The sequence below is a fragment of the Mizuhopecten yessoensis genome, unplaced genomic scaffold (assembly GCF_002113885.1).
Source record: "Mizuhopecten yessoensis strain PY_sf001 unplaced genomic scaffold, ASM211388v2 scaffold5547, whole genome shotgun sequence".
NCBI lineage: Eukaryota > Metazoa > Mollusca > Bivalvia > Pectinida > Pectinidae > Mizuhopecten > Mizuhopecten yessoensis.
This window is the reverse complement of record NW_018406103.1, coordinates 1,631,150-1,658,492: the sequence shown is the minus strand read 5'-3', so window position 1 is coordinate 1,658,492 and position 27,343 is coordinate 1,631,150. Positions and strand designations below refer to the sequence as shown.

General features: G+C 36.0%; 1 protein-coding gene across 1 annotated transcript in view; it reads left to right on the top strand.

Annotated features, from left to right (window-relative positions):
• The window catches only part of LOC110450919 (epidermal retinol dehydrogenase 2-like), a 49,254-nt gene extending 22,810 nt beyond the window's left edge, over window positions 1-26,444 (top strand). The window contains exons 4-5 of the mRNA XM_021498721.1: window positions 21,634-21,759; window positions 24,167-26,444. Coding sequence (XP_021354396.1) covers window positions 21,634-21,759; window positions 24,167-24,332 — 292 coding nt within the window. The 3' untranslated portion in view covers window positions 24,333-26,444. The remainder of the gene's footprint in view (window positions 1-21,633; window positions 21,760-24,166) is intronic.
• Window positions 26,445-27,343: the final 899 nt, after the last annotated feature.

Sequence of the window (27,343 nt, the reverse complement as noted above, 5' to 3'; positions counted from 1 at the left end):
TCAGGGTGCCGTTTCACGACGCGTACGTAAAGTTACGGGTACCCGTAAATATTTACGTGCACGTAACTTAGTGCACGTAAGTTACGTAGGGGGTGTTTCACGAAACCGTACGTAACTTTTCACATTTACGTACGGGTTTACGTGCACGTAAATTATACCGGAAGTGAATAATCCAACATGATGTGATGATCCTTAGGTTTAAAGCGGTTACAATCTTAACCATTCAATGATTTCTTTAGACTTAACATACGGCGATTCTCATTGGGATATTTCCATTTATGAGGTGGCCAGAACTTTCAGAAGTGGAACTCTCTAGTGTCAGTAGTGAAACTAATTAGAGCCCCGTAGAACCCGAGGCAGCACATGAGAGCCCGGTACAGCTGGGTAGAAGTATTTGAACCGCCCGGGCCTTTTCTTTTAATGTCATGTCATACATGTAGCAACTGTGTAATTTTTACATATTTTAACAATATGAATGTAATGATGAAGAAACCTATCATATTCTACAAATCCATACTTGCCAACTCTCCCTATTTTGGATGGAGATTCCCGATTTTGAACCCTGAATTTCAGCATTTTCAACTATTCCTATTTTCTATTATCTGATGATTTCATCTGAAATAACAACTCAAAAGATGCTACTTATTAGTTATCTAGTTATAGTTAAAAAAAAATATATATAAACATAACAATATTATGCCAATTTAGAATTAGAAATATAACAACTGTCAAGTACATGTACAGCTAATATCGTACATTGACAGTACCACGGAATTAAATTTTAAGTCCGTCACAGTACTTGTATTATTGGGACTATCTGATCGCCAGTTCAACTAAATATTAAGAAGTACATTGCTTTGTAAAACTCTGATACAACTAAATATTGTTGTATTTTTAGGCATGGAAATATTAATTGTGAGGATTTTTATCATTTCACATTCCCGATGATTTCCAATTCGTATAATTATAGAGAGCACAATAAAACACTGGGCAAATATTACATGTAACTGAAAGTTTACAAACAAAAATAAGCTATTAGATTTTGAGATGCCGCGGACTCTTGGGGTGAACCGGAATCAGTAGTCAAACATAAGCCAATTAATTGTGTAGGTATTGTTATTATAAGGATGCAACACAGTAAAAGTCTATCCTCTTAAAAAAAANATGTTAGCTTGAAAACATTACATTGTATGTTCCCATAGAACCCGCGACCAAACCTCAACCCCCTCCAAATTTCTTTCAAGTTTTAACCCTTTCACCCCTATGTAACTTTAGAAGACTCTACCATATATTGATCTGGATGAGTCCATTATGGTCTACAGTGCTGGAAGGGTTAAGTAGTTGTTATATGGGTGCCACAATATTAAAAGGTCAAATTCAGGAATAAGTCCACTATACTGTATACTGTGACTTTTTTTGCTGCACTTTAATTTTTCGCATTTTTCGCTGTCCGCAACGAGAAAAATTTATCATGACAGGAAGTATTAGTATAAATACTGCTTACCAAAGATAGTAATTACATGTGAAGGGGCGAAATTAACACGGGGTGGAAATGGGTTTTACCGGTCAAGGGCAAATATTTGACTCCAGGTGAACTTTTAAGTATGCACAAGTTTTTTTTACTTTTTACGTTTCTGTTACTGATATCTTACTGAAGTCTAAAGTATTCCAAAGGGAGACTATTAACCCTTAACCCATTCACCCTTAAATTCACATTTGATTGAACCTTACCAAATCAAAGCCTGGGCAAGTCAATTATGTTTCAGGGGGAGGGAGTTAATTCACCACTATTTGACACAGACACATTTTAGCCATTTCAGGAGTGATAGATTCTATTTCACACTCACTCAACAAAGATTTCCATCATGCAAACTTGAGAATCATGAATTTAGGGTAACAATATTTTGGCTGTTATGCACTTGTTACACTCGATAGCTATAGTTTCAAATGAGAAAGTCAAAAGACTTATTTTAATAGTACATTTTACTTCTTTTGATTTTACCTTAAATTTTATTTTTTATGCGTCACAATTTACTCAGGTTGTTACTTTTCTCCAGGTGCTCCAGCTTCCCTCCACAAATAAAACCTGGATCGCCTTAAATTGTAATTACCATAGCTGTTAATAGGCCGTAAAATATACGCAAACCAAATAAAACCTGGCATCTCCTTACACTGTAACTACCATAGCTGTTAATAGGCCGCAAAATATTCACAAACCAAATAAAACCTGACATCTCCTTAAACTGTAATTACCATAGCCGTTAATAGACCGTAAAATATACACAAACCAGATAAAACCTGGCATCTCCTTACACTGTAACTACCATAGCTGTTAATAGGCCGCAAAATATTCACAAACCAAATAAAACCTGGCATCGCCTTAAACTGTAATTACCATAGCCGTTAATAGACCGTAAAATATACACAAACCAAATAAACCCTGGCATCTCCTTAAACTGTAATTACCATAGCCGTTAATAGACCGTAAAATATACACAAACCAAATCAAACCTGGCATCTCCTTAAATTGTAATTACCATAGCTGTTAATCGGCCGTAAAATATACACAAACCAGATAAAACCTGGCATCTCCTTAAAGTGTAATTACCATAGCTGTTAATAGGATGTAAAATATACACAAACCAAATAAACCCTGGCATCTCCTTAACCTGTAATTACATAGCTGTTAATAATAGGCCGTAAAATATTCACAAACCAAATAAAACCTGACATCTCCTTAAACTGTGATTACCATAGCTGTTAATTATAGGCCGTAAAATATTGACAAACCAAATAAAACCTGGCATCGCCTTAAACTGTAATTACCATAGCTGTTCATAGGCCTTAAAATATACACAAACCAAATCAAACCTGGCATCTCCTTAAATTGTAATTACCATAGCTGTTTATAGGCTGTAAAATATACACAAACCAAATCAAACCTGGCATCTCCTTAAATTGTAATTCCCATAGCTGTTAATAGGCTGTAAAATATACACAAACCAAATAAACCCTGGCATCTCCTTAAACTGTAACTACCATAGCTGTTAATAGGCCATAAAATATACACAAACCAAATCAAACCTGGCATCTCCTTAAATTGTAATTCCCATAGCTGTTAATAGACCGTAAAATATACACAAACCAGATAAAACCTGGCATCTCCTTACACTGTAACTACCATAGCTGTTAATAGGCCATAAAATATACACAAACCAAATCAAACCTGGCATCTCCTTAAATTGTAATTCCCATAGCTGTTAATAGACCGTAAAATATACACAAACCAAGTAAAACCTGGCATCTCCTTAAATTGTAATTACCATAGCTGTTTATAGGCTGTAAAATATACACAAACCAAATCAAACCTGGCATCTCCTTAAATTGTAATTCCCATAGCTGTTAATAGGCTGTAAAATATACACAAACCAAATAAACCCTGGCATCTCCTTAACCTGTAATTACATAGCTGTTAATAATAGGCCGTAAAATATTCACAAACCAAATAAAACCTGACATCTCCTTAAACTGTAATTATCATAGCTGTTAATAGACCGTAAAATATACACAAACCAGATAAAACCTGGCATCTCCTTACACTGTAACTACCATAGCTGTTAATAGGCCGCAAAATATTCACAAACCAAATAAAACCTAGCATCTCCTTAAACTGTGATTACCATAGCTGTTAATTATAGGCCGTAAAATATTGACAAACCAAATAAAACCTGGCATCTCCTTAGACTGTAATTACCATAGCTGTTCATAGGCCTTAAAATATACACAAACCAAATCAAACCTGGCATCTCCTTAAATTGTAATTACCATAGCTGTTTATAGGCTGTAAAATATACACAAACCAAATAAACCCTGGCATCTCCTTAAACTGTAACTACCATAGCTGTTAATAGGCCGTAAGATATACACAAACCAAATAAAATCTGGCATCTCCTTAAACTGTTATTACCATAGCTGTTAATAATAGGCCGTAAAATATTCACAAACCAAATAAAACCTGGAACCTCCTTAAACTGTAATTACCATAGCTGTTAATAATAGGCCGTAAAATATTCACAAACCAAATAAAACCTAGCATCTCCTTAAACTGTGATTACCATAGCTGTTAATTATAGGCCGTAGAATATTCACAAACCAAATAAAACCTAGCATCTCCTTAAACTGTGATTACCATAGCTGTTAATTATAGGCCGTAGAATATTCACAAACCAAATAAAACCTAGCATCTCCTTAAACTGTGATTACCATAGCTGTTAATTATAGGCCGTAAAATATTGACAAACCAAATAAAACCTGGCATCTCCTTCAACTGTAATTCCCATAGCTGTTAATAGGCTGTAAAATATACACAAACCAAATAAAACCTGGCATCTCCTTCAACTGTAATTACCATAGCTGTTAATAGGCCGTAAAATATTCACAAACCAAATAAAACCTGGCATCTCCTTCAACTGTAATTACCATAGCTGTTAATAGGCTGTAAAATATACACAAACCAAATAAAACCAAACGTCACAATTTCATTGTCATGATCATGAATATGTGAATGTTATGTAGTATTTAAACAATAATTCAATAGCCTGAAACTTAAATTAAAATAAGATTGTTGCAAGAATCAACAATAATTATCGATCCTTGTTCAGAGCTCAAAATCTTAATGTAATGAAAGTGGATATATATAAGTATCAGCTAATATTTGACATGACAGAACAAAATTGGAAAGTAATAAGACTGTGGCCAAGTATTTTGAAGTTTGTGTATTCCAAATTTCCCTATCTAATTTAATTTTCAACATTTTCAAGTTTAAAAAATTATTATTTGCAAAGCTAACCATGCTTTTCTTTCAACAATAATTATCGATCCTTGCTCAGAGCTCAAAATCTTAATGTAATGAAAGTGGATATATATAAGTATCAGCTAATATGTGACGTGACAGAACAAAATTGGAAAGTAATAAGACTTTGGCCAAGTATTTTGAAGTTTCTGTATTCCAAATTTCCCTAGCTAATTTAATTTTCAACATTTTCAAGTTTAAAAAAATATAATTTGCAAAGCTAACCATGCTTTTCTTTCTGTAACCTTGGAAATATTTTTACTGTAGATACATATTGAAGTTCCTCATTACCCCGTGTACACTTATCTAAATGGGGAGGTTTCCTGATAACCACAAGTATATAAACATGTACCAATAGGTATTTCTCGGGCTGATTTGAAAAAGATATTTGTATCTAAAATTGGGACTTTATTGTTCATTAAAATGTAGACCCTATGGGTTGGCCATTTCTGAAACTGCTATGTCTAGATGCACTTCTGTTTATATCTTTTAGCTTCGGGAATAAAACGAAACAGTTTGGTTGGTACGACTGAAGTGTTCGTGAACTGGTGCTTTGGCATGATAGCCTCTTTACTTATTAACATCAGTGCTAAATTAGCGTCAAGCTTATGGGTTTCTTGGTATAGTTTCGTTGGTCGAAATCAACGTCATTTCATTTCATTTTGAGTTGAGCTGAGATTTAAGAATTGCATTTCGTAGATATATAAACGTGATAAGAAAATGGGATATTTAAGTGCTTGTACTGGGATAACTTGTAACGTGTTTGACAAATTAGTATCATGTGGGAAACAAATTTCGCTTTTAAGTTAACACAAGAATATGCTTCAAAACAATCGATGTTAAGTTATATTGGATACTTAAGTATAAATTTCTTTCTATTCACACATAATGATACATTCACAATCGGATGTACAAATGGAAAAGGATCACATGAGGTGTTTCAGAAACTTTTGTTATCAGTAATTTGTTTCCTTGAAGCATCAACACAGCTGAAAATATTTAATGTTCTTTTCGTCTTGTTTGTTAATTAAAGTTACATATTTATTCAGGTTATTTTTTTTTATTAATTTGTTAATTGAATGTATAAAGATACAAAAAGATGTGACTAATTTAGACATATGTATGGCAGAAATAATGATGTCAGATTGGTTCTCCATGAAGAAATAAATAAGAAATCAAGTATGATTAAGAAATATGATAGGCTGTTGTCTTTGATGGAATTGTTATGTGTGTTACAGTGTTTGTGTTTGTGTGTGTGTACTTGTGAAGTTTAGCAAATATGCATTTAATATATATATACATACATGTATAGTGACTAGTGGCTTGAAGTATGACTTGAATATCCTTTTGATTACCCCAGTGAGTATAGAAATTTTATAAAAATCTGTTATTTAAGTGAAATTTGTCATATTTAAGAATTAAATATCCAGTTCTTTGTTTCTAGCAAATAACATAAAGAAATAACCTTCATATCAACAGCTGTCTGAACGTGATATAAATTGAAAAACCCAAACTGCTTAAAAATGGCAGAAACTATGCATGTAAATTAGAAATGACAGTAAATTTGCATGTAAATAATTAGCTAATACTGTAATGGCCGAAACCACTGGCATAGACTCCTGAACTTAATAAACAAGACTTTTCATCTAAAAAAGAAATTTGTGTACTAAAATATTCTGTTTCAGTCACAGACCCCGACATTCTTGATAATAATTCCCTTTATCCTTTACAAGACCCTAGTGGATAGTGACAACAGGTTTGATGAAAAGCCCAGCCTGATAATACAATACTTCTGATTGTAAAAAGAGTTTGCCTGACCTGGAATTTGATCCATCACTGTTTATCACTGATAAAGTCACCTCCAGGTCAGTCATAAGGTCGTGCAGGGGTAGAAACCAGGTTAGCTATCATCTTGATATTTACAGTGTCATTAAAAAAAAAGAGAAAAAAAGAAAACTTTTCAACATGAATGGCAGTTATAAAAAGGTAATAAATCGTTTTGACCTGATTGTTATTGGAATACTATACAAGGAAGCATTTCAGATCTTACTGGAGAATTTCAGCACTTAAACAAACAGAAATGTAATTTTTGAGCTCTACTGGCCTGAAGCTCCTGCATGCTATGTCATACCCTGTAGGGATGGGAATTAGGGGGGGGGGGGGGNGTACATGTAACTGTTCTGTTTCACTGTGTCTTGATGAAGGAGCGGATCGCTCCGAAAATTTGACAACCTAAACTTGTCCACACTGTTGGAATTACTTCTTTGCCCCATATATATATATATAATATAAGCTCTTTATGTTGTCACTTGGATTTTAGCGTCCTTTGTAGGGGTTTGAATGGGTTGGGGGTTGGAGGGTTGGGGGGTAACCGGGCAGGTATATATATGGGTCAAAGAAGTAATATGATGTATATGTGCATGTAACTGTTCTGTTTCACTGTGTCTTGATAAAGGAGCGGATCACTCCGAAAATTTGACAACCTTAACTTGTCCACACTGTTGGAATTACTTCTTTGCCCCATATATATATATAATATATATATATAGTCAAGCTCTTTATGTTGTCACTTGGATTTTAGCGTCCCCTGTAGGGATGTGAATGAGTGGGGGTGGGGAGGTCATGGAGAGTAGCTACAGGGGAACAGGTAGTCAAGCTATTAATGATGTCACTTAAATTGTAACTTCCCTTACCTGCAAAATGCTTTATGACAATATTGTTTGACAATTTTCTATATTTTGTTCCATCTAATGTTTATAACAAAACAGCATAATTTGTGTGCAGGACCTAATGCAGAGAAGTGCCTCTAATGAACTAGTAGCTTAACAGTTTACTTACTTTGCACAGGTCTTGCTTCCAAACACAAATATAATTTGGACACAAAATCATGGAGAAAAAAATATGGATGAGGTCACATGTCATATAAGGCCAAACAACAGAAATAATGTGTTTAAGTACAACTTACACACAGAAACAGTTAACATGTTTATCATATTAGTTCAGTAACATATTAACAAGCAATAAAACATTTAGCACATTCAGGGTGTCCTCAGTGCCAACAAAGTAACTACCTTATATTAAATAAAAATTACATTAATCATCATTTTTGATAATCTAGACTCCTGGGTATTGAGAGAAGCAGCTAGATGCTGAAAATTACTTCAGAGAAGCACATACACGTCCCAGAGATATTGAGCAACTACACTCTGAAAAAGTCTCCAGAGAAGTGACTAAACTTTTATGTGTAAACATTTACATCACTGGAGAAGCAGTGATGAGACCAGCTTTACTCTTGTGAGACATTAGAGAAGCCATACCAAGCTTATTCTCTTGTGAGACATTAGAGAAGCCATACCCAGCTATACTCTTGTGACACATCAGAGAAGCCATACCCAGCTTATTCTCTTGTGAGACGTTAGAGAAGCCATACCCAGCTTTACTCTTGTGAGACATTAGAAAAGCCATCCCCAGCTATACTCTTGTGAGACATTAGAGAAGCCATACCCAGCTTATTCTCTTGTGTCCTTGCAGTATCTCATCTATTGACTCTGAATAACACTGAACAAGTGGGACGTATTCCATCTATGATGTACAAATTGTCTTTATCTGGTGCCATCATCGTAACACTATACTAGTCGACAAGAGTTCCACTTACAGTGTACAATGTCAATCATGTACCTTCACATACGATAGTAGTGGACAGTAACATCAGTGAAGGTAGTATATACGTACAGGCCCTCCTTCCCTCATAGTGCGGCTCCAGACCAGTGGCTCACCTCATCAAATGGGGCTGCTGTGGCCAAGTGGTTAAGCAGGTGACATTCTATATCTGCCACCACTAGAGCTATCACGATACACTTTACCCACGATACGATACATATCTCAATATTTGTCCAACGATTTGATTATTTCGATTCGATACACCTTTATTTTAAAATATAAATAAAATGAGATATAAAAGCCCTCGATACACGGAAACCCGCAGTGTTTCCACACTTTTGATTTGAAGCTTGCCGGAGCATCACAAATTTTCATTTCCTTACAGCGGTCCGCCATTTAGTTTCTATCCACCACTGGGTCGTGGGTTTGAAACCTACGTGGGGCAGTCACCAGGTACTGGCCATAGGTCGGTGGTTTTTCTGAGAGAACTCAGGCTTTCCTCCACCACCAAAACCTGGCACGCCCTTAAATGACCATAGCTGTTAATAGGACGTATGACACAAACTAACCAAAATCACCTCAATAGACCTTGTCTAAAGGCATTGTTATAGCTTTCACTAGCTACCATAGTCTTGCGTTAACAGGACACACCATCCATGACTTCAACAGCACCATTATATAGGGAAACAACACTTTTGGGTGTATTTTGACAATTTTCTGTTGGAAATTATTTTTACCTGGTCAGAATCATCCTTGGAGGAGGAAGATGGTTTTAAATTGTAAAATTGGGATTCCTACCCCAGCCCTAGGGGCCAGGGCGGGGCCCAAAAGGGAAAATTAACCAATATTTCAAAAATCTTCTTCTCCAGACTCAGAGGTATTACAGTCATTTTCTCTGCATGGATGGAAAGATCATCAGGGGCTTTCTTAAAATTGTAAATTTCAGGACCCCCGAGCTATCCGTTCTCCCTTGGGGAGGGGGTAAAGTTTACTATAGTTTATATAGGGAAATAACACTTTTGGGTATATATTTTATCCATTTTCAGCAGAAAATTACTCAAACTTAGTCAGAATCATCTTTGGTGAATGAGAGTATTACTTTGGAAAATTCGGATTCCTGCCCCATCCCCAGGGGCTAGGGCGGGGCCCCAAAGTGAACATTTACCAATATTTTCAAATTCTTATCCTTTGATGACATGACAAGTATTGTATTTCACTTAGTATACATGCTGATTTCCACATCACATCTAAACAATAAAATAAAGCTACCAGTACCTATGATATAACTCAGGTGACCGCTAAGGCCCTTGGGCCTCTTGTTTGTACATAGGATTACAGTGGCCTTCTAGCTTCAGGCTAGGGGGGATTTTCCTTAATAGCTCAATCAGTATACAGTGATGGGAATCGGAAAGCTGGCCGGGGGTTGTGATCCCAAGTGGAAGCACACTACTCTCTTTACTGTTACAATGTTCCCCAGACAACAGTATCAGATAAATACAGCTTCCAAGGGAAATGACCATAATAGAATAAAAGTGATGTCAACAGCTGTGTGCTGACTTAATAACTTTGCTAAGGTACATGTGGTTACTTTCCAGAAATCGTTTACAAAAAGGGAAATGAAACATAATTAACTAGTGAGCACATGACTTCTACCAAGTCAGCTCTGGCGCTGTGTTTGGAGCACAGATGCCCTGGAGCACGCTCATTACATCTTACAAATTGATATTGATCACATATTAATTTGTACTGATTAGCTTAAAAGCATCAGGCACCTGTTGTGGCTGGAGTATGTATGTCCCAAAATATTGGTGGATCAATGAGGCAGGGCTTTCAGCTGACCCTTGACATTTAGCAATTTCAAGTAAAGTGGAATTTTCCCTAAGTTCTAAACAATACAAAAAGTAAATTTTATCGATGCTGAAGAAATTAATGAAAGGGGGATGTGCATGCTTATTACAGGGCACCCACCCTATGCATGGAAAAAAGTATGGGAAAAGTGGGGAGGGGGTGGCTTATTACCAGGCATGGGCTTATCAACTGTAAAATAAGTTAGACAGTCCAAGAGTCGAAGCTCTTCAACTTTCAGGAAATGGAAATCATGCTGGATTGGGTCTATTGAAATCCCTGGGGGGGGTTAAATGTGAAGTGTATGTATTTAAAGAAATTGATAAATTCAGTCTCGGGGGATTAGATTTCCTGAACCCTAGATTTGCCAGTTATCACTACACATGTAGTATGTTAGTGAAGAATGACTTCGTAGTCTGGTTTTTAGGTCACCTGAGACAAAGTCTCAAGTGACCTATTACGATCGCCTTTTGTCCGTCGTCGTCCGTCGTCGTCCGTAAACAATTTACATTTTCGACTTCTTCTCCAAAACCCCTGAACCAATTTCAATGAAATTTTGCAGGGACCTTCCATGGACAAAGGTCAACAAAATTAGTTGCCGGTTAAGTCCTAAGCCCCCAGGGGCCTGAGGGGCGGGGCCAAAAAGGGTCAAATTGACTAAAATCATGTTAAAAACAAAATCAACTCTCTGTATAAATATATCAGGTGACCGTTAAGGCCCATGGGCCTCTTGTTTTTTGACAAGCTGGGATCTTGTTGTTACTCACTTTGTCAGCTGGGAATTCTAAAGTTTTTAAAAATATTAAAAGTTCATAATTATTTGAAGTTTTATATGTACAAAGATAACAGATATTAGTAAAAAAAAAAAAAAAAAATATTTGGAGGTTTTCATTAAAAAACATTTTGGAAATTTTAGCTTATTACTTGTTAATGTTATCCTGCTTTGAAAAGCTATATATGTAACCCTTAAATTTGGTGTTCAAATTACAGCTTACTCAATACATTTACATACATTTTTCATATCTTCACATTTTCCTTGTTAAAATTCAGAAATATTAATCTCTTTCAGATATTAACTGTACATCGTATTATGGTCACCTTCGATTTCTAGCTTCGTGCTAGAGAGAATTTCCATTAAGCTCAATCAGTGGAGTGGGGACTGAGAAGCTGGGGGTGACCCGTTGATTTGTTCAGTTGAAAGCAAACTGTTCTCTTTCCAAATCCAATTGATACTGAATAAACATTTGATGAAAACAAGTAATTTAAACTTGTTTTTCATTTTTTTTAGAAAAAAAAATCCTCATAGTTTCAGAAAAGTAACTTATTTCGTTTCACATACTGTGTAAGCTGACCTGTTGTAAAACCGTTCCAAGGTTAGGATATGTACAAGTTGTATACAATTTATGTTACAGAATAAGTTAATTGGTAATTCATGGTGATCCTGTGTTTGGTTTATATAATTACTGTCAGATAGTATAGCTCTCACTGAAACACAAACCAAAACCCTGTGATCTTAGAAACAGAGCTCTGTATGGACTGAAATGTTTAGTTTTCATGGTCAGTTAGCTATAGTTTATAGCCTGATAGTCCTGTAGCATATAATGTATATACTGGACAAATGTACCAGGGGGCTTGACCAGACATGGTCGGTCAAGAATAATTAATATACATTGTGGTCAGTCTAGACTGGACAGTACAAACTGACCAGACATAATTCAGACAGCTAGGATGGTCACGGGATTCCGATTACATACAACCATTACACTCAATGTAAACTATACCAAATAAACCTCCTTTGCCTTATATTAACCTACTCCCCCCTAAAGTCACATTTGAACATTACCAAATCAAAGACTGAGCAAGTCCATTTTAAATATGTAAGGTTGAATGAGTTAAGTGGCCCACATCCTTTTTCTGGTCCATATATTTGTCCCATCCTTCACCATTATCAACTGACTTGATTAAGGATCCCCGTACCACTTTTTCCCCGTAAAATTAAGGATTTTCTTAAGGATCCCCATACCACTGTTTTTTCTTAAAATTAAGGATTTTCTTAAGGATCCCTGTACCACTGTTTTTAGCTCACCTGGCCCGAAGGGCCAAGTGAGCTTATCCCATGGTGCAGCGTCCGGCGCCCGGCGTCCGGCGTCCGGCGTCCGGCGTCCGTCAACTTTTTCCTTTAAAATGCTACTTGTCCTGAATGGCTCAGAGGATTTTGACCAAATTTGGTCAGGAGCATCATTGGCCAAAGGGTTCACAGTTTTGTATAAACGGAGGGTATAACCCCCCTGGGGGCAGAGGGGCGGGGCCAAATAGGGGGAAAATAGGTAAATCTTTAAAAAATCTTCTTCTTCTCAACCAATAGAAGGATTTTGACCAAATTTGTCCTAGAGCATCTTTGGACAAAGGAGACTCAAGTTTGTATAAATGGAGGGTGTGGCCTCTTTGGGGGCAGAGGGGCAGGGCCAAATAGGGGAAGTAGAGGATTTTTTTCTCTCCTACTATACAAGTGAAGGGATTTAAACCAAATGCAGTCTGAAGTATGCTTAAGGACAAAAGAATCAATTTTGTATAAACTGAGGTGTGTGGGTCCCCTTCTAGGGGCAGATTGGTGGGGCCCATTAGGGGAAATAGAGGAAAACATCCAAGATCCTTCTCCTTTTGTACTGATGAAGGGATTTCAACCAAATTTGGTCTGGAGCATCATGGGCCAAAGGGTTCTTAGGTTTGTATAAACGGAGGGTATGGTCCCCTTGGGGGCAGAAGGGTGGGGCCAAATAGGGGGAAATTAGGTAAATCTTTAAAAAAAAATCTTGTTGTCAACCAAAAGAATGATTTTGACCAAATTTGTTTTAGAGCATCTTTGAACAAAGGGGTTTCAAGTTTGTATAAACGGAGGGTGTGGCCCCACTGGGGGCGGCAGTGGAGCATGTCTTAATAGGGAAAAAAGAGGACATTTTCTCTTACTCTACAAGAGAAGGGATTTCTAATAACTAATTAAAAGCCAAAGACTCCGGCCAAATCACTGGAACAAGTTTGCCCTCCTCTCATGATCATCACTAATTTTATACACGATATTCATGAACAAAACTAAACATATTTTAACTATACAATAATCCCAGGTGAGCTATTAAGGCCCCTGGGCCTCTTGTTTCTTAACCCTTAGGCTGCTACATTGATTTCTATGTAAAGGGACACCACTGCTGAATTAATCATTGAAGTATAAATTAATTTACTTGATTTTTCAAATGTGCATAACTTGAAAAATATTTGTTATATGTAAATAAAAGTTATAAGAAAATTGTTCGTTATTGTCTCTAGTTTATATTAACATTTTCAATTCTTAAGTTGCTTCAGTATTTACCTGTACAGGTGGTAATAAAGGTAAGAAAAGGTGAAACTTTTAATTGATCGGATATATTTGCACCAGAAAGTTCATTTTAAAATTATTTTTGTCAGCAAATATGATTGGCAAATGATAACAGAGATTATAAACTTCATTTATGACATAAAACGCTGTACATTTACACTGAGATTCTCAGGTAAAAAGGTCAGGTATTTCATCAAGAATTGCATGTGATTTGCTACAGGTTTCAGGTCGTCATTCAATATATTTACTGGCACAGTCGGCATATAGATATATCTTAACTACGGTCTAGTTTATGATTAAATCATCGATAAATAGTTTGAAGAAATCAATCGCCTCAAAACGTATCAATGTCAATGTTCAATTCGGCCTCACCTGCAGACGACATGTGTGCCTTGGTCCGCCGATATTTTCATGTTTGCGTAGGGCACAAAGCCGTTCATCGGAAAGTTACATATTATGTTACACTGAAGTATTTCCACATCAACCATGTCAAACCCTTCAAAACCTTTATTATCATCGTAGGTGACGCTGGAGAATAAATGTTTACCATCATATTCATTGCTTCAATCTACACACCTGCCATTTTTATGACGTTTTTATAAGAATACCTCAAATGAGTTTGTATTTCAGGGTTCCAGTACCAAGGCCATGGTGTAACGTATTATGATGTTTGAGAAAATGAAGTGCTATGGCTTAAAAACCTCATAGTTGTCGAAATATATTTAAAGAATATTTCTAGAATTAAGATTGACCAAAAGATTATATTAACTATCGTATGGCATTGCCACTAAGTAGCCCGGGCCCTACCACATTCAGATGACATTCATTTAAGCTATGAATGCCATTACTCAATTAATGATGTCCTAATTGTTACATTGGACATTGGACAATGGACTTTGAAACAAGCATAACCGATAAATACATCATTTGAACTTAATGCTGAATATAACATAAGTGTAATTTCATTTACTATGAGGTAATTACAAATACCAACAAATGGTAAATATAAGTATTGAACTCTAATTCAGCTGGGATTCATAGGCAAAAATGATAGTCAAGCCACCTTAATTCATTCTCTGTAAAGAATCCAGTCACCTTCATTCTCAGTAGATAATTATGATATATATAAGCTAGCTACCATCATTTTCAATGAATATACCTTTAGATTGGCTTCTATATAGAAAATGCCCAAAATTTACCCCCTAAAACACTTTCTGGTGTATTTACTTGAGTAAGTAATAGCAGAATTCCAACCATTACATTATGCATGTTGGAGGTATAACATTTCTTCAAATACTCTTTAATTATATCTCACAAATAGGTGTAATTTCCAGACGTTAATTCAATACAGAGGTAGTTGGACGATCCAATGTCCGCTCTAAGATAGGGTCAGAGAAGTTCAGCATCCCCAAGTGGATGGATTCCTCAATGGAATTTACAAGTTCGACCATCAGTATATAATTAAAAGGGTTTCAGTGGCCAAGTGGTTAATGCGTCTGACATTCTGCTACCATTAGCCCTCCACCACTGGGTCGCGTGTTCGAGACTTACGTGGGGCAGTCGCCAGGTACTGGCCGTTGGTCGGTGGTTTATCTCCGGGAACTCCGGCTTTCCTCCACCACCAAAACCTGGCACATCCTTAAATGACCATAGCTGTTAATAGGACGTAAAACACAAACCAACCAAATGTATTTACACCAAGTGTTTAAAAACAACCTATCAACTGTCCGTATCAAATTTTACAGATCCATTTTCCATAGACCATAATTCATTAATAATAATTCTAGGTTCTTATATACCGCTTTATCACAACCTAGTTCATAGGTTGTCTCAAAGCGGTTCACAAATTATTATCTGTGGTTATAGCTAGGGCCTTTGCAACCAGCCAATATCTGTCTCAACTCCTTGGGGAGCATACAGCCGGTGCTGCCATTTCGGCGCTCACAGCTATAGCATTGTACAATTCTATCACTGCCCAACCACATACTCATTTACAGCTGAGTAGACTGGAACAAGCAGAGTAAAGTACACTGTATCTTGCTCAAAGATACAACACAGTGCAGTGCCATGACTCTAACCCGCAACCCTTTGGTCACGAGCCTGGCGTCCTACCACTAGACTACCGGGGCTCATTGGTGATGTTATTTGGTTAGGGTAGGTTTTGATGCAGTATCATGTCGCATACATGTTTCAGTACATAAAATATTAAATAGAATTTATGGATAAGAAATATACAAACTTTATTTATTTTACAACAATTTTAACTTACATTGATCAAATGTGTTAATCAAAACAGCTTCTTGTGGCTTGTTAGTGTGATGGGTTGTCAAGTCTGTCCCAAACAAAATGACACTCTTAAATAAACTTTCTAGGTCACAAGGGTAAGATATATAGTAAAACATTCAAACAATTTCATTTTAAGGTCTACATGGCTTAGAGTTGCGATATTTGGCCTGTAGTGTTTGGTCATTTATGCTATCAGGTTATTTAAATAAATGATTTTGACCAACTTTCTAGGTCACAGATGTGTTATGTGTTTTTCTATTCCATTTAATAATGGATGAGCAATACAGGCCCAATGTGCCTCTTGTGCTAAAAAAATTCCCTGTAACTCTGACACAGTGTTTTAGGCTTAATTCATTTACCCCTGAAATTTCATAACAAACTATTCCAACTAATAAATTGGAAGAGTTCAAATGTGTCTTCAGGGATGAATGAGTGAATTATTGACTGTGGCATTGATTTCAGGAAGTAAAAATAAAGTTGGTTAGACCAGAGGATTTGACCATGCTTTTGCAAGAGAGTGCTCTCATAAATACAAGGTAAAGCCATGATCTATGAAATGTTGCAGGCACATTGTAAATTAGGAAGTTATACAATAGTGTACATTCTGACTATTGTTTATGAATTTGTATGAGTTTGTTGTATACTCCATACAGTCACAGTATAGCTGTCAAGCCTCCCTCATTAGGAGACCGACTCCCTCATTTTGACCGAAATTTACCAATCTCTCTCGAAACTCCCTCATTCAAGTCCAAACTCACAACAACTTAAATCTACTTCCTGTTGTCAAATGATCTCCAAGTTACTACAGGGTGTGTATAATAATCATAACAGGTGTGTCTGAATCAAATGAATGCTTTTTGGAGTTATTTTGATGCATAAAAGGGAAAGATAAATTGAGCAAAGCAGTTTCAGTTGCATTTCAAACACTTTCTTCCTCATTGGAGGATTCATAGGTTAACACCTATGACATAGATCATAATTTGGTCCCTTCCAAATAGCAACCTGGCAAAAATGAAACAATAAATGTACATGTGTAATCACAGCAATATTTCAAAGTTATTCAAAATAAATACAGCATAAAAGGATGAATTGATAAACATCTCTGTTTTATTAACCATACATTTTCTGTGAGTTATTCTCTTAATGATATCCATTTCGAAGTTTATTGAGCATAGCTAGTTTCATCCTCTGAAACCTCCAATGAGGGATATCTCCCTCATTCCACGTTTCCAATGAGGGAGAAAGTGCATGAATCATGAATAAAACTGCTTTGCTCAATTTCTTTCCCTTTTTATGTGTCAAAATAAATCCAAAAACCATTTATTTCATTCAGACACCTTTTATGATCATTACACACACCCTGCAGTAACTAGGAGATCATTTGACCGCAGGATGTAGATTTTGAGTTTGTGTGAGTTTGGGCTTGAATGAGGGAGTTTCAAGGGAGATTGGTTTTGGTCAAAATGAGGGAGTCTCTCATCCTAATGGGAGAGCTTGAAAGCTACATACTTTATAAATGTTCTTAGATAGCCTAATTCTTTATCAATGAGACCAAAATCAGACTTTTTGGCAATAAAAACAACTTTCAGGCTTACCTGTTAGGGTGTTCTGGTATTTGATAGTAAGGATTGACAAAGAGTTGCCAACCACACCATAAAAAGCCTGAACAGATTTTAAAAGGGAGCCAGAATGCAAAGTTAAGAAATGCTAAATTTTCGAGGTAAAACTCGCCTTTAATGTCGGAATGCAAATAATTAGAGTAACCCAATTGAATGATATCAGTGAAACAACAAACAAAATCGAGTAGCGCTTTATGCTGACCAAAGTTGTCAATAAAATATACCTAAATATATATTCTGTGTTAAGATGTTGGATCTTGAAATACCAGAGTTATAAGTTATCATGACAAATTAATGCATATGAAGTGTATAATCATTTTGGAACGAAAGTTTGCTAAACATATGATGTATTTATTGCTGTTTATTGTTTGTTACTGAACTGACCGATTAACCTGTTACTTGGTCAAAAGATTTTTTTCGAGTAACTGTTTACTAAAATTCATCTGGTTTGACAACCCTAGTTATAGATGAAACAAATATAGGGGGAGAAGAAGGAGAATTGTCACTTTAATAGATGCAGTTCCCTAAAACAAAAACAAAAATGATATTTAATCAGATTTTGCTTATAGGATAAATTGCATAAAGCTGTATTTGGGACTGTAAATGTATTGAATGCATAGAAAATAAATATATTGCCATAACCTGTATTACAAACCACTTTGACAAAAAGATTAATGTCTTGTGATCCAGCCACGATCACCAGACTATAATCGCCCAACGGCTGTTCAACGTCATTTACAACCATGTTTGTCTTCTTCTCTCCATCTTTTTATTCTCAAACATTTTTATGAACATGATTGTCAATTGTCGATTCTAATTTTGAAAGAGTAAATCATTGGTAAAGGGGACATAACTCTAAGTATCAAGTTACATAATAAACCTTATCTCGAGCTCACCATCAATGCTGTGTTGTTTATAATATAACAAGACATACATGTCTGCTTCAAAGTGTAAGTACTATTGATCATGGGAAGGGTCTCATGTCTGGCAGGACGTCTGCATAGCTTGAATTCCTCTTGACAAAGGGGAAGGAGCACTTATTATGACACATACGGTAATGCTGTTTTGTTATAAATATGTAATGTTGCTTGCTGTCAACACCTGTATGTATCTCAGGTCTAAGAGGGGTCTGTATAGCTTGAATTCCTCTCGACAAAGGGGGAGGAGCACTTATTACGACAAATATGGTAATGCTGTTTTGTTATAAATATGTAATGTACAACGTTGCTTGCTGTCAACACCTGTATGTATCTCAGGTCTAAGAGGAGGTCTGTATAGCTTGAATTCCTCTCGACAAAGGGAAAGAGCACTTATAACGACAAATACGGTAATGCTGTTTTGTAATACATATGTAATGTTGCTTGCTGTCAACACATGTATGTGTATATGTTAGAGCTGCAGAAGTACAAGGTCGGTATAGGTATGAATTACATGTAAATTAACCCTTTCACCCCTATGTTACTATAGTAATTTAAACTCTACTATGCATTGATCTGGATGAGTCCATTATGGTCTTCAGTGTTGAAAGGGCTAAGCTAGGAATCACGTCAGCTTACCCTGAGTAGGAATTATATCTCATGTTCGCGAGATCCACAAGGAAATAATAAACTGATCAAGAGGAATCGGATGAACTTATCACGGTTTTATGACCTGTAAGTAAGACTCTGTGTCATTTAGACACTTAGTAAAATGGATGTGCATCAGATGTTCTTAGTGAAATTATCATTATTATTTTTTCATAATGGACAGTAATGTCTTCCCAAAGCTTTCTCTTCAACTGCAATTTATTTTTTAATCACATGATTGGGAAATAAATCAATGTGTCGCCCTTATGCAATTGAGTTTACCTGGTCATATTTCCCTTATTCAGAGTCTCTCTAGAGAAATTGGCAAGGATGTGACAGTTCCGAGTGACTGAAGACAACAACAACAACATGGTGTGTCATCCGGAATATGTTTACTATTGCATGTATTGCTGTTTTTATTCATCATAATTGTTTATCACTGCTGTGGTAGGGAAATTTGATTCTTTGTTTTCCCTCCTTCACTCTGGCTTTGCCCTCAATAAACATGATTAATGTGAGGGTAACAATGGTTTTTCTATCTTTTCCCTGTGTGTAAGATTATAAGACTCCTTCATGTCCAGGTGTGAAGGATAGGGAAATCCCTACCAAGGGTTTTGCCAAATTTTAAAATCACGAGGGTGGAATTTCCCTATCCTACACCCATGGGCATGAAAGAGTTTTTTTCTCTCATTCCAACTACAAGAATAAGCTCAAAAACCATGAAAATGCGTTTGGACTGGCTATCATTTTGAAAATATCAATTTTCCCCCTGAGCTTTTTTGAGGAAAACGAATTTGTCAACGAGATGTAGAATACTCCATATTTGCAAACAGAGTTTGCGCAGAAAAAATAATCCCATCTTTCTAATGTGTTCGGTAAATATATCGTAAAGGGTTTTAATTTCATCACGTTGCCTTTTCCGCATCGCGGCATCAGTGTTTTCCAAATTCGTGACGTTAGGTCATTGTTGAGCCATTGTGATGTCACGCCCATTTAAAATAGACTCGGCAAGAATGGTTATCTTACAAGACCGGATGTGAGAGGAAGAGTTGTACTCCAGGGTAAGAAAGGGGTGCAAGAAATTCCATCTTGCACCTCATTTCACGTGACGTGACGTCTCAATGGCTCAACAATGACGTGAGGTCATAGGTTTTGAAATCTCTAAAGCCGCAATGTGGAAGAAGCAACGCAATGAAATTAAAACATTTTTACGATATATTTACCTTATATGTGCAAAAAGTGTTCCACACAAATGTTTCCACTGGGAGTCGCATCCCACCTATCAGCACATCAGTGTTCAGATGCTGTCAAAGGCTCCCGACCTCAGGACCAATTGGGCGTAGTAACAAATATCTTTAGTGTATCATCACTTGGTTTTCTGTTACAATATACGTAATATGTTGGCTATAAATATTGATTGTCCTAAGGCGGTGTCGTAAAATCTATCTGCCTACACCTGCCGGCCAAGTTATCGCGTGGCTGGTTAGTTTGAATCTAAGCTTTGATTTGTGATGAATTCAGAAGGAATCGCAAAACCAAATTGCTTCTGTGAAAGTACAGAACAGAACTAAATGAGATGGAAGGAACACTTCATAAACAGTTTCTCTTTCTGGACAATGTATTCTGTTGGCTTCCAAGGAAGATAACAATTTAAGTCAGGGTCCCAGAATTTTGACAATTCACAAAAGTTTTTACTTACCAATTCTGTCATGGTTATTTTTTCTTGGCCAATTTCATTTCGGGGAGTCGATCACATGGCACATGGGTTGCTGTGGTAAACAAACGGTGTTCAAAGGGAAGTAACTTTTCATTTCATTTACAAGATTTTAGCAACTTATACATTTCATAAAAGTGCACATGTATTATACTTTTTCAGAGAAGAACAAGCCATTGGGATTGATATGTCGTAGTCTGTGCCACGCTTATCAATGCACACGTTAAGTTTGGTTGGTCAAATACTTATAGTTTCAGAGAAACTAACTTAAACGCAAAAAACTTAATGTTGATGGAGTTGCTGACAAAGTCAATGGCAGTGGCGGATCCAGGACCTATCTTGGGGGGTTTCCAAATTCCGGGGGNAGGCCGAATCCAGCATTTGATGCATGGGTTGAGATGTACTACCTACGATGCATCTATGGTCCAAGTTTGGTTGGTCTAGCTTATGGTTTCAGTGAAACTAACTTAAATGTGAAAACTTAATGTTGATGTCGCCGGAAAAGTAACATCTTAGTCTCACTTCCGCTACTTTGTGGCGGCGAGACAAAAAGAAGACAATTATGACGTTGTCTGTATTTCAAAAATACTCTGTATCTATCGGTAAGAATGTTATTTATATTTATTGCTTAACTCATTCATAATGAAATATTCCAACCTTACAATTGGAAGAGTTCAGGGGTGAATGATAATTCATGTTAATTTCATTTTCTTATTTTCTAGGTTTCCATGGTTGCTGCCTGCTCTTGAAACACAAAAGACTGTGGACCGCATGATGCAAGCAATTTTGACCAATCAGAAGATGCTTTGTATTCCGAGATCGGTCTACTTTCTTGCAACATTGAAAATGTAAGTGGGATGCAGATTGGTAGGCTATAGATAATTACATGATGTAGGAGTTCATGGTTTATCCAGTCAAGTGAAACATTCGCCCAGTTGCAGACCTGTTGTCTTGCCTGATTAGCTGACCTTGTTTAACTCATTCACCCTGAAGACACATTTGAACTCTTCCATTTCAAAGGTTGGAATAGTTCATTATGAAATTTCAGGGGTGAATGAGTCAAAATGATTTTGTTTCCACATATCATTTAGTTTTTACAACAGTAATTTTAATGACCCCCGTACCACTGTTAAAAACTGTATCTATGCATTGGAAACTGTTCTATTCTGGCATTACCACAGCTTTGATAAATCATTTCTGAGAAAACCATACCTTACAGCACTTTTATGGAAAAAAATAGAGATGAAGTAAACAAAAAATAATCAACAAATGTGTTCTGATTGAAAAATTTCAGCCATATTTTACCTGCATGACTATAGCCTAGATAAATCATCTCTGAAAAGATAGAGTTTACCATGTGGGACTGTTATGAATAAGTAATAGAGATGGAAGAAACCAAAAAGATCAGCCATAGTATTCTGAGTGTATAAAACCAGGGGCCTAGACTGGGATTCGAACCCAGGACTTCAGATTGTTATACTATTGCTCTAACCAACTAAGCTACCTGATCAATGGAAGTGTCCAGGCCCAATTGTGCTACAGTTAAATTGAAGCGGAAGTTAAGGGGAGGTTACTGTGTATAGGAATAACATAATGCAGTGGGGCAGGGATCCTTAATCATTTCAAAGGGAAGTAACTCAAGAAAATGCCTCCGCCATAAAATGGGGCATGCAGTGTTGCCAATGTCCATTGTGTCCCGTCGCATTCCGTCCTGTCCCGTGATCAAAGTGGTTGTAACTATTTATAGAACATCAATCACTGAAACTAATTTCACATGGAGATGGGGGCATTCATGTCTTACAGAACATTTTCTAGTTTATAATATTTCGCATGTGTTTATCACAAATACAGTGTATTACTTTAAATATGCGTTCGTATGTAAAATGAGGGTGTACATGTTTAGGCCCGTCGTTACTTTGAGTTATATGACAACCAAAGTAGAGAAGCTACCTTCCAGAAATCATGTCTTCACCCTTTCACCCTAGGTAACTTGAGTAGACTCTACCATACATACATCTGGATGAGTCCATGATGGTCTACAGTGGTGAAAGGGTTTTTATATAAAATTTTGTTCTTTGTATAAAGTTTATTAATCATCCAGTCTCAGCATTCAGTCTGCACTGCATAAGTCAAATGAAAAAGGATAACCAAAATTATCTTAAATGGCTATTCAATAGATATAAGAGATTTTTAAATTCAGTTGGAGCAGATGCTGGCTGGTATTACCATAGCCAAATCCTACAGGGGCTGCAGTGACCGATTGGTTAGGATGTCTGACTATCTACGTTCACTATAGCCATCCACCACTGGGTTGTGGATGCAAGTCCTACGTGGGGAAGTTGCCAGTTATTGGCTGCAGGTCAATGGTTTTTCTCTGGGCACTCCGGTATCCCTTCATCACCAAAATCTGGCTCATCCTGAAATGACCATAGCTGTTAATAAGACGTAAAACATAAAAAACCAAACAAAGCCAAATTATACACCCCTTGTTCGAACACGCATAATACCCTTGCCTTAATGTGGAAGAATTCGTAAATTTTAACAGTGATATTAATGTGTAAGGAAAAGGCTTTTATCAGTTTTAAGTGCTGCCCAATTCCTTTTTATACGCCCATCAAATGACGGGACGTATCATGTTATCACGTGAGCGGGTGGGTGGGTCGTCACTAACAGTATCCGGTTGATATCTTGAGAAGTTTTCAACGGATTAACTTCAGACTCCATTGAAATGTTCATTGCCATGATAGCTCGGACACCTTAGCTTCGATATCCACAATTATCTGACTTTATTTAACAGAGTTATGGCCCTTTATTCATTTGCCCAAATAATGTCCGCTCGATATCTCGTAGTTTTCAATGGATTAACTTCAAACTTCATAGGAAGGTTCATTGCCATGATAGCTCAGGCACGGTCGATAACTGCAATTATTGGACCGTAATTACGAAGTTATGGCCCTTTATTCAATTGCCAAAACAATGTCCTCTTGATATCTCATGTTGTTTTCAGTGGATTTACTTCAAACTTCATAGGAAGGTTCATTATCATAAAAGCTCAGACAAATTTGATACCCATCGTTGTCCAACTGTAATTTATGGAGTTACGACCCTTTATGTACAACCATACAGACAACTGCTCTCTCAATGTATGATGGGCATGTTGTGATCCGCTTTCGCGGTACACTTGCTTATGTTAGACCTATACAATAAGAAAATATTCTAAAATCAGAAAAAACAAAATTGCTGTTTCTTTTGCAGGATTTTGCCAGTAGATGCCTTTATTGAAGTCAAGAAGTTTTTTGGTGCTGCTGCATTTATGGACACTTATGTTGGGCGCGATAAGAAATCTGACTCTCCAACAAGTGGGACAAACGGAACAAATGGTTTCAATACGGATAACAAACAAAACGTGACAGACTCTTAAAACCAGATCAAAGAAGACTCTATTTTAAAATGTTTGAGCTACTTGTGTAGCATAACTGGACTGGGTCGATCATTGGCGACCAGCTAGTTCAATTGATAGAGCGTCCGTCTAGAGTTCGGGTTGTCCCCTGTTCGACCGCCGGTCTGGCCGTGCATTTTTTCCTCTCCTGTTTCACTTGCATTTCAAGTCGGTGAATATCAATATCATGTGGTTGACTCATGTGAATTGTCAAAGATAGGTTGTGATTGTACCCATGTGTTCTGTAAATAGCATTTACATTTCACTTGTCTAAACCAATCCCTTTATAATCTGACAATCTGTGTAAATCGGACTTCATGTTTGGTCTAGCAGCCAACTGTTTTGTGCTGGATAATTTCTTAACTTATTTTGTTTGACTCTATTTTTAGAAAGGATAAACTCCTTAATGTTATTATTGTCAGCAAATAAAAATGGCAGGATTGGCAGTCTGTTCATTTTATTTTGAAACATGGTCACGCCAAAAATAAAGAATACTACGGTAGGCAATCCAGTCAAATGTAAATGGAGGATCTTGAATCAATTTTTTTTATTTAATGTATTATTTGACAGCACAGTTAAAAAAAATTACACAAGAATACTTGATAATGCTCATTAACCATTTAAAGGGAAATAACCTCTTTTTAACATAAATCACATTATCAGGTGGCAAATATCTTTCATTGACTTGAAAAATCTTAAAAGTCTTACATACGTTCTAAGTGTAGGATTAATAATGATAAATAGAATTGATTACTGCAAAGCATTTAACAATTTTGAGTACTTCAGGATATACAACAAGTCAACCACAAAGTGTTGAATTGTAAAATAAAGGGGAGTAACTCTTGAGCGCTTGCAGTTTTTATGTTTTGCCATGCCGATGTGTTCAAAACACTCAAAACACCCACATTCAGAGTAAGGGATATAACTCTTTCATCCTCAGATGTTATTTCCGCTCCCTGTTCAAATCTGTTTCTGATATACTTTAGTTTGTTTGAATGTATTTTGAAGTTGTTATGATAATAATTTGTTGTGAAGTTGGTATTGTTATATATGTATATATATCTTCTTCTTTTTTAATCTGATATAATGGACCAGTTTAACCATTTTTTTCTCAAATACCACTTGAAATTTCTCCTTCATGGGTCTTGTATGAAATATGGAGGCAGAAGGCAGGAAAACGTGTTTGAAAATGTTAATTTACATTGTATTTTGTTTGTTTTTTGTTTGTTACTTAAGCATGGTTTTCACAAAGCAAGGAGACCTTTTGGAAAACTTATCAATTAAATGACAAGATAATTTTGAAGAAAAAGAGAATCCTAGAAAACAGTTGTTGTCATCAAAACAGAATTTTTGAAATATTGTTTTATGTTTTGTTTTCTTTTAAGTTTTGTTTTTTGTTTTTTGTATCTCTCCAAAATTGCATGGTAAGAATGTTTGTAAAATTTCTTGCCTTATCTTTTTTTCCACTTGTTGATATGCTGTCAATGTGTCCGTAGAACGGAGTGATTACATGATTACATTGCCGTCAAAAATAGTCTATTTCTCATTAATTCAAAACCATTTTTTATTTTTCGGAATTTAAATGAGTTAATATTACAGCATGAAGAAATCAAAATCTAATGAGAGTTATATTGAACATTAATTAGTATTCATCATTGTCCATTCATAATTGTTACAAAAAAATTGTCATTGTCCATCCATAATTATAACTTTTGATCTATTTATTACATATATTTATATTGTCCCAGTTGCCTCCCTTGGGCTGCTGTTGTGAGTTTGAATTACAATGTAGTCTTGTGTTGAAAGTTTTTCTGATGTTCTAAAAAGGTTAATTGTGTTAAATGCAACTTTGACTATCTTATTTACGTTTTAAATCAATATTTGTGCATTTTAGATTTTGATTTTGATTTTTGTTTTTTAAATATACACATGGAAAACTTATGTTGTCCTGAAGCTAGTTAAGTGCTTAAACAATGTTTTCCTATATAAAATGTACACAGAGTTTTGTTATCTAAACTGCAAGCTAGCTCAACTACCTGGGTATTTGTTTTTGTTATAATCAAACTAACAAATACATCTACTTTTTTTTTTCATTTTATGTCTTTTTATGTATTGATTTTATTTTTAAAAATATTTTTTTTCTAAAAATTTCATCAAATCATAAAGTGCTATTAAGTTAAAATATATTCTTGCCATTGTTACACTTGTGAAATATATATTATTTTGTATAGGAGATTTTTTTTCATACGAATTACTTCTTTCAGCATATTTACAGTACAAACTAGATGTACAATGCTTGTTAAAAATTTTGAGTACCGGGTATTTGAATATTTTGAATATTTAAAAATAATATTAACTTAAGACTCCAAAATTACAGTGATCAAACTCAAGGCCCATTGGTTGCCAATCCGATGAATACCAATATTCCTTTCCAGGAGTTATAGATACACAGTATCAATATGAAAGAGGAATACTTCAGCAACAGAAGTAATTCTAAGCCGTAAAAACTCTGTTAACGCTTTCACCACTGTAGACCATAATGGACTCATCCAGATCAATGCATGGTAGAGTCTACTAAGTACACAGGGGTGAAAGGGTAAAGTTGCTTTATTTTTAGGTCACCTGAGCTTTGCTCAAGTGACCTATTCCAANTATAGAAGGCAGAATACATCAGGTTGGAAAACAAAGCAGTGGGGTTTTTTCGTCCTAAATTTTATGACATCTTGTTCCTGCATAGATTGGGAAAATCTTTACTTTAATTGAAATCAGGAATATTCCTCATTTTTTTTAACATTTTGGGAAATAAAAGCACTTTTTTGCTGGGGGAATCAGGCTTTATTCGGCTGTAAAACACTATCACTGCAAAGCTCTGTATTGGAACTCTCCTGTATAATTTTAACAGGAGTTGTGGTGCTCTTTCCCATAGTTTAATCAAACATTGGTAAACTGGTGCTCGCTATTCAAAGCTTGATAAATTTTACCTTATTTTTGAA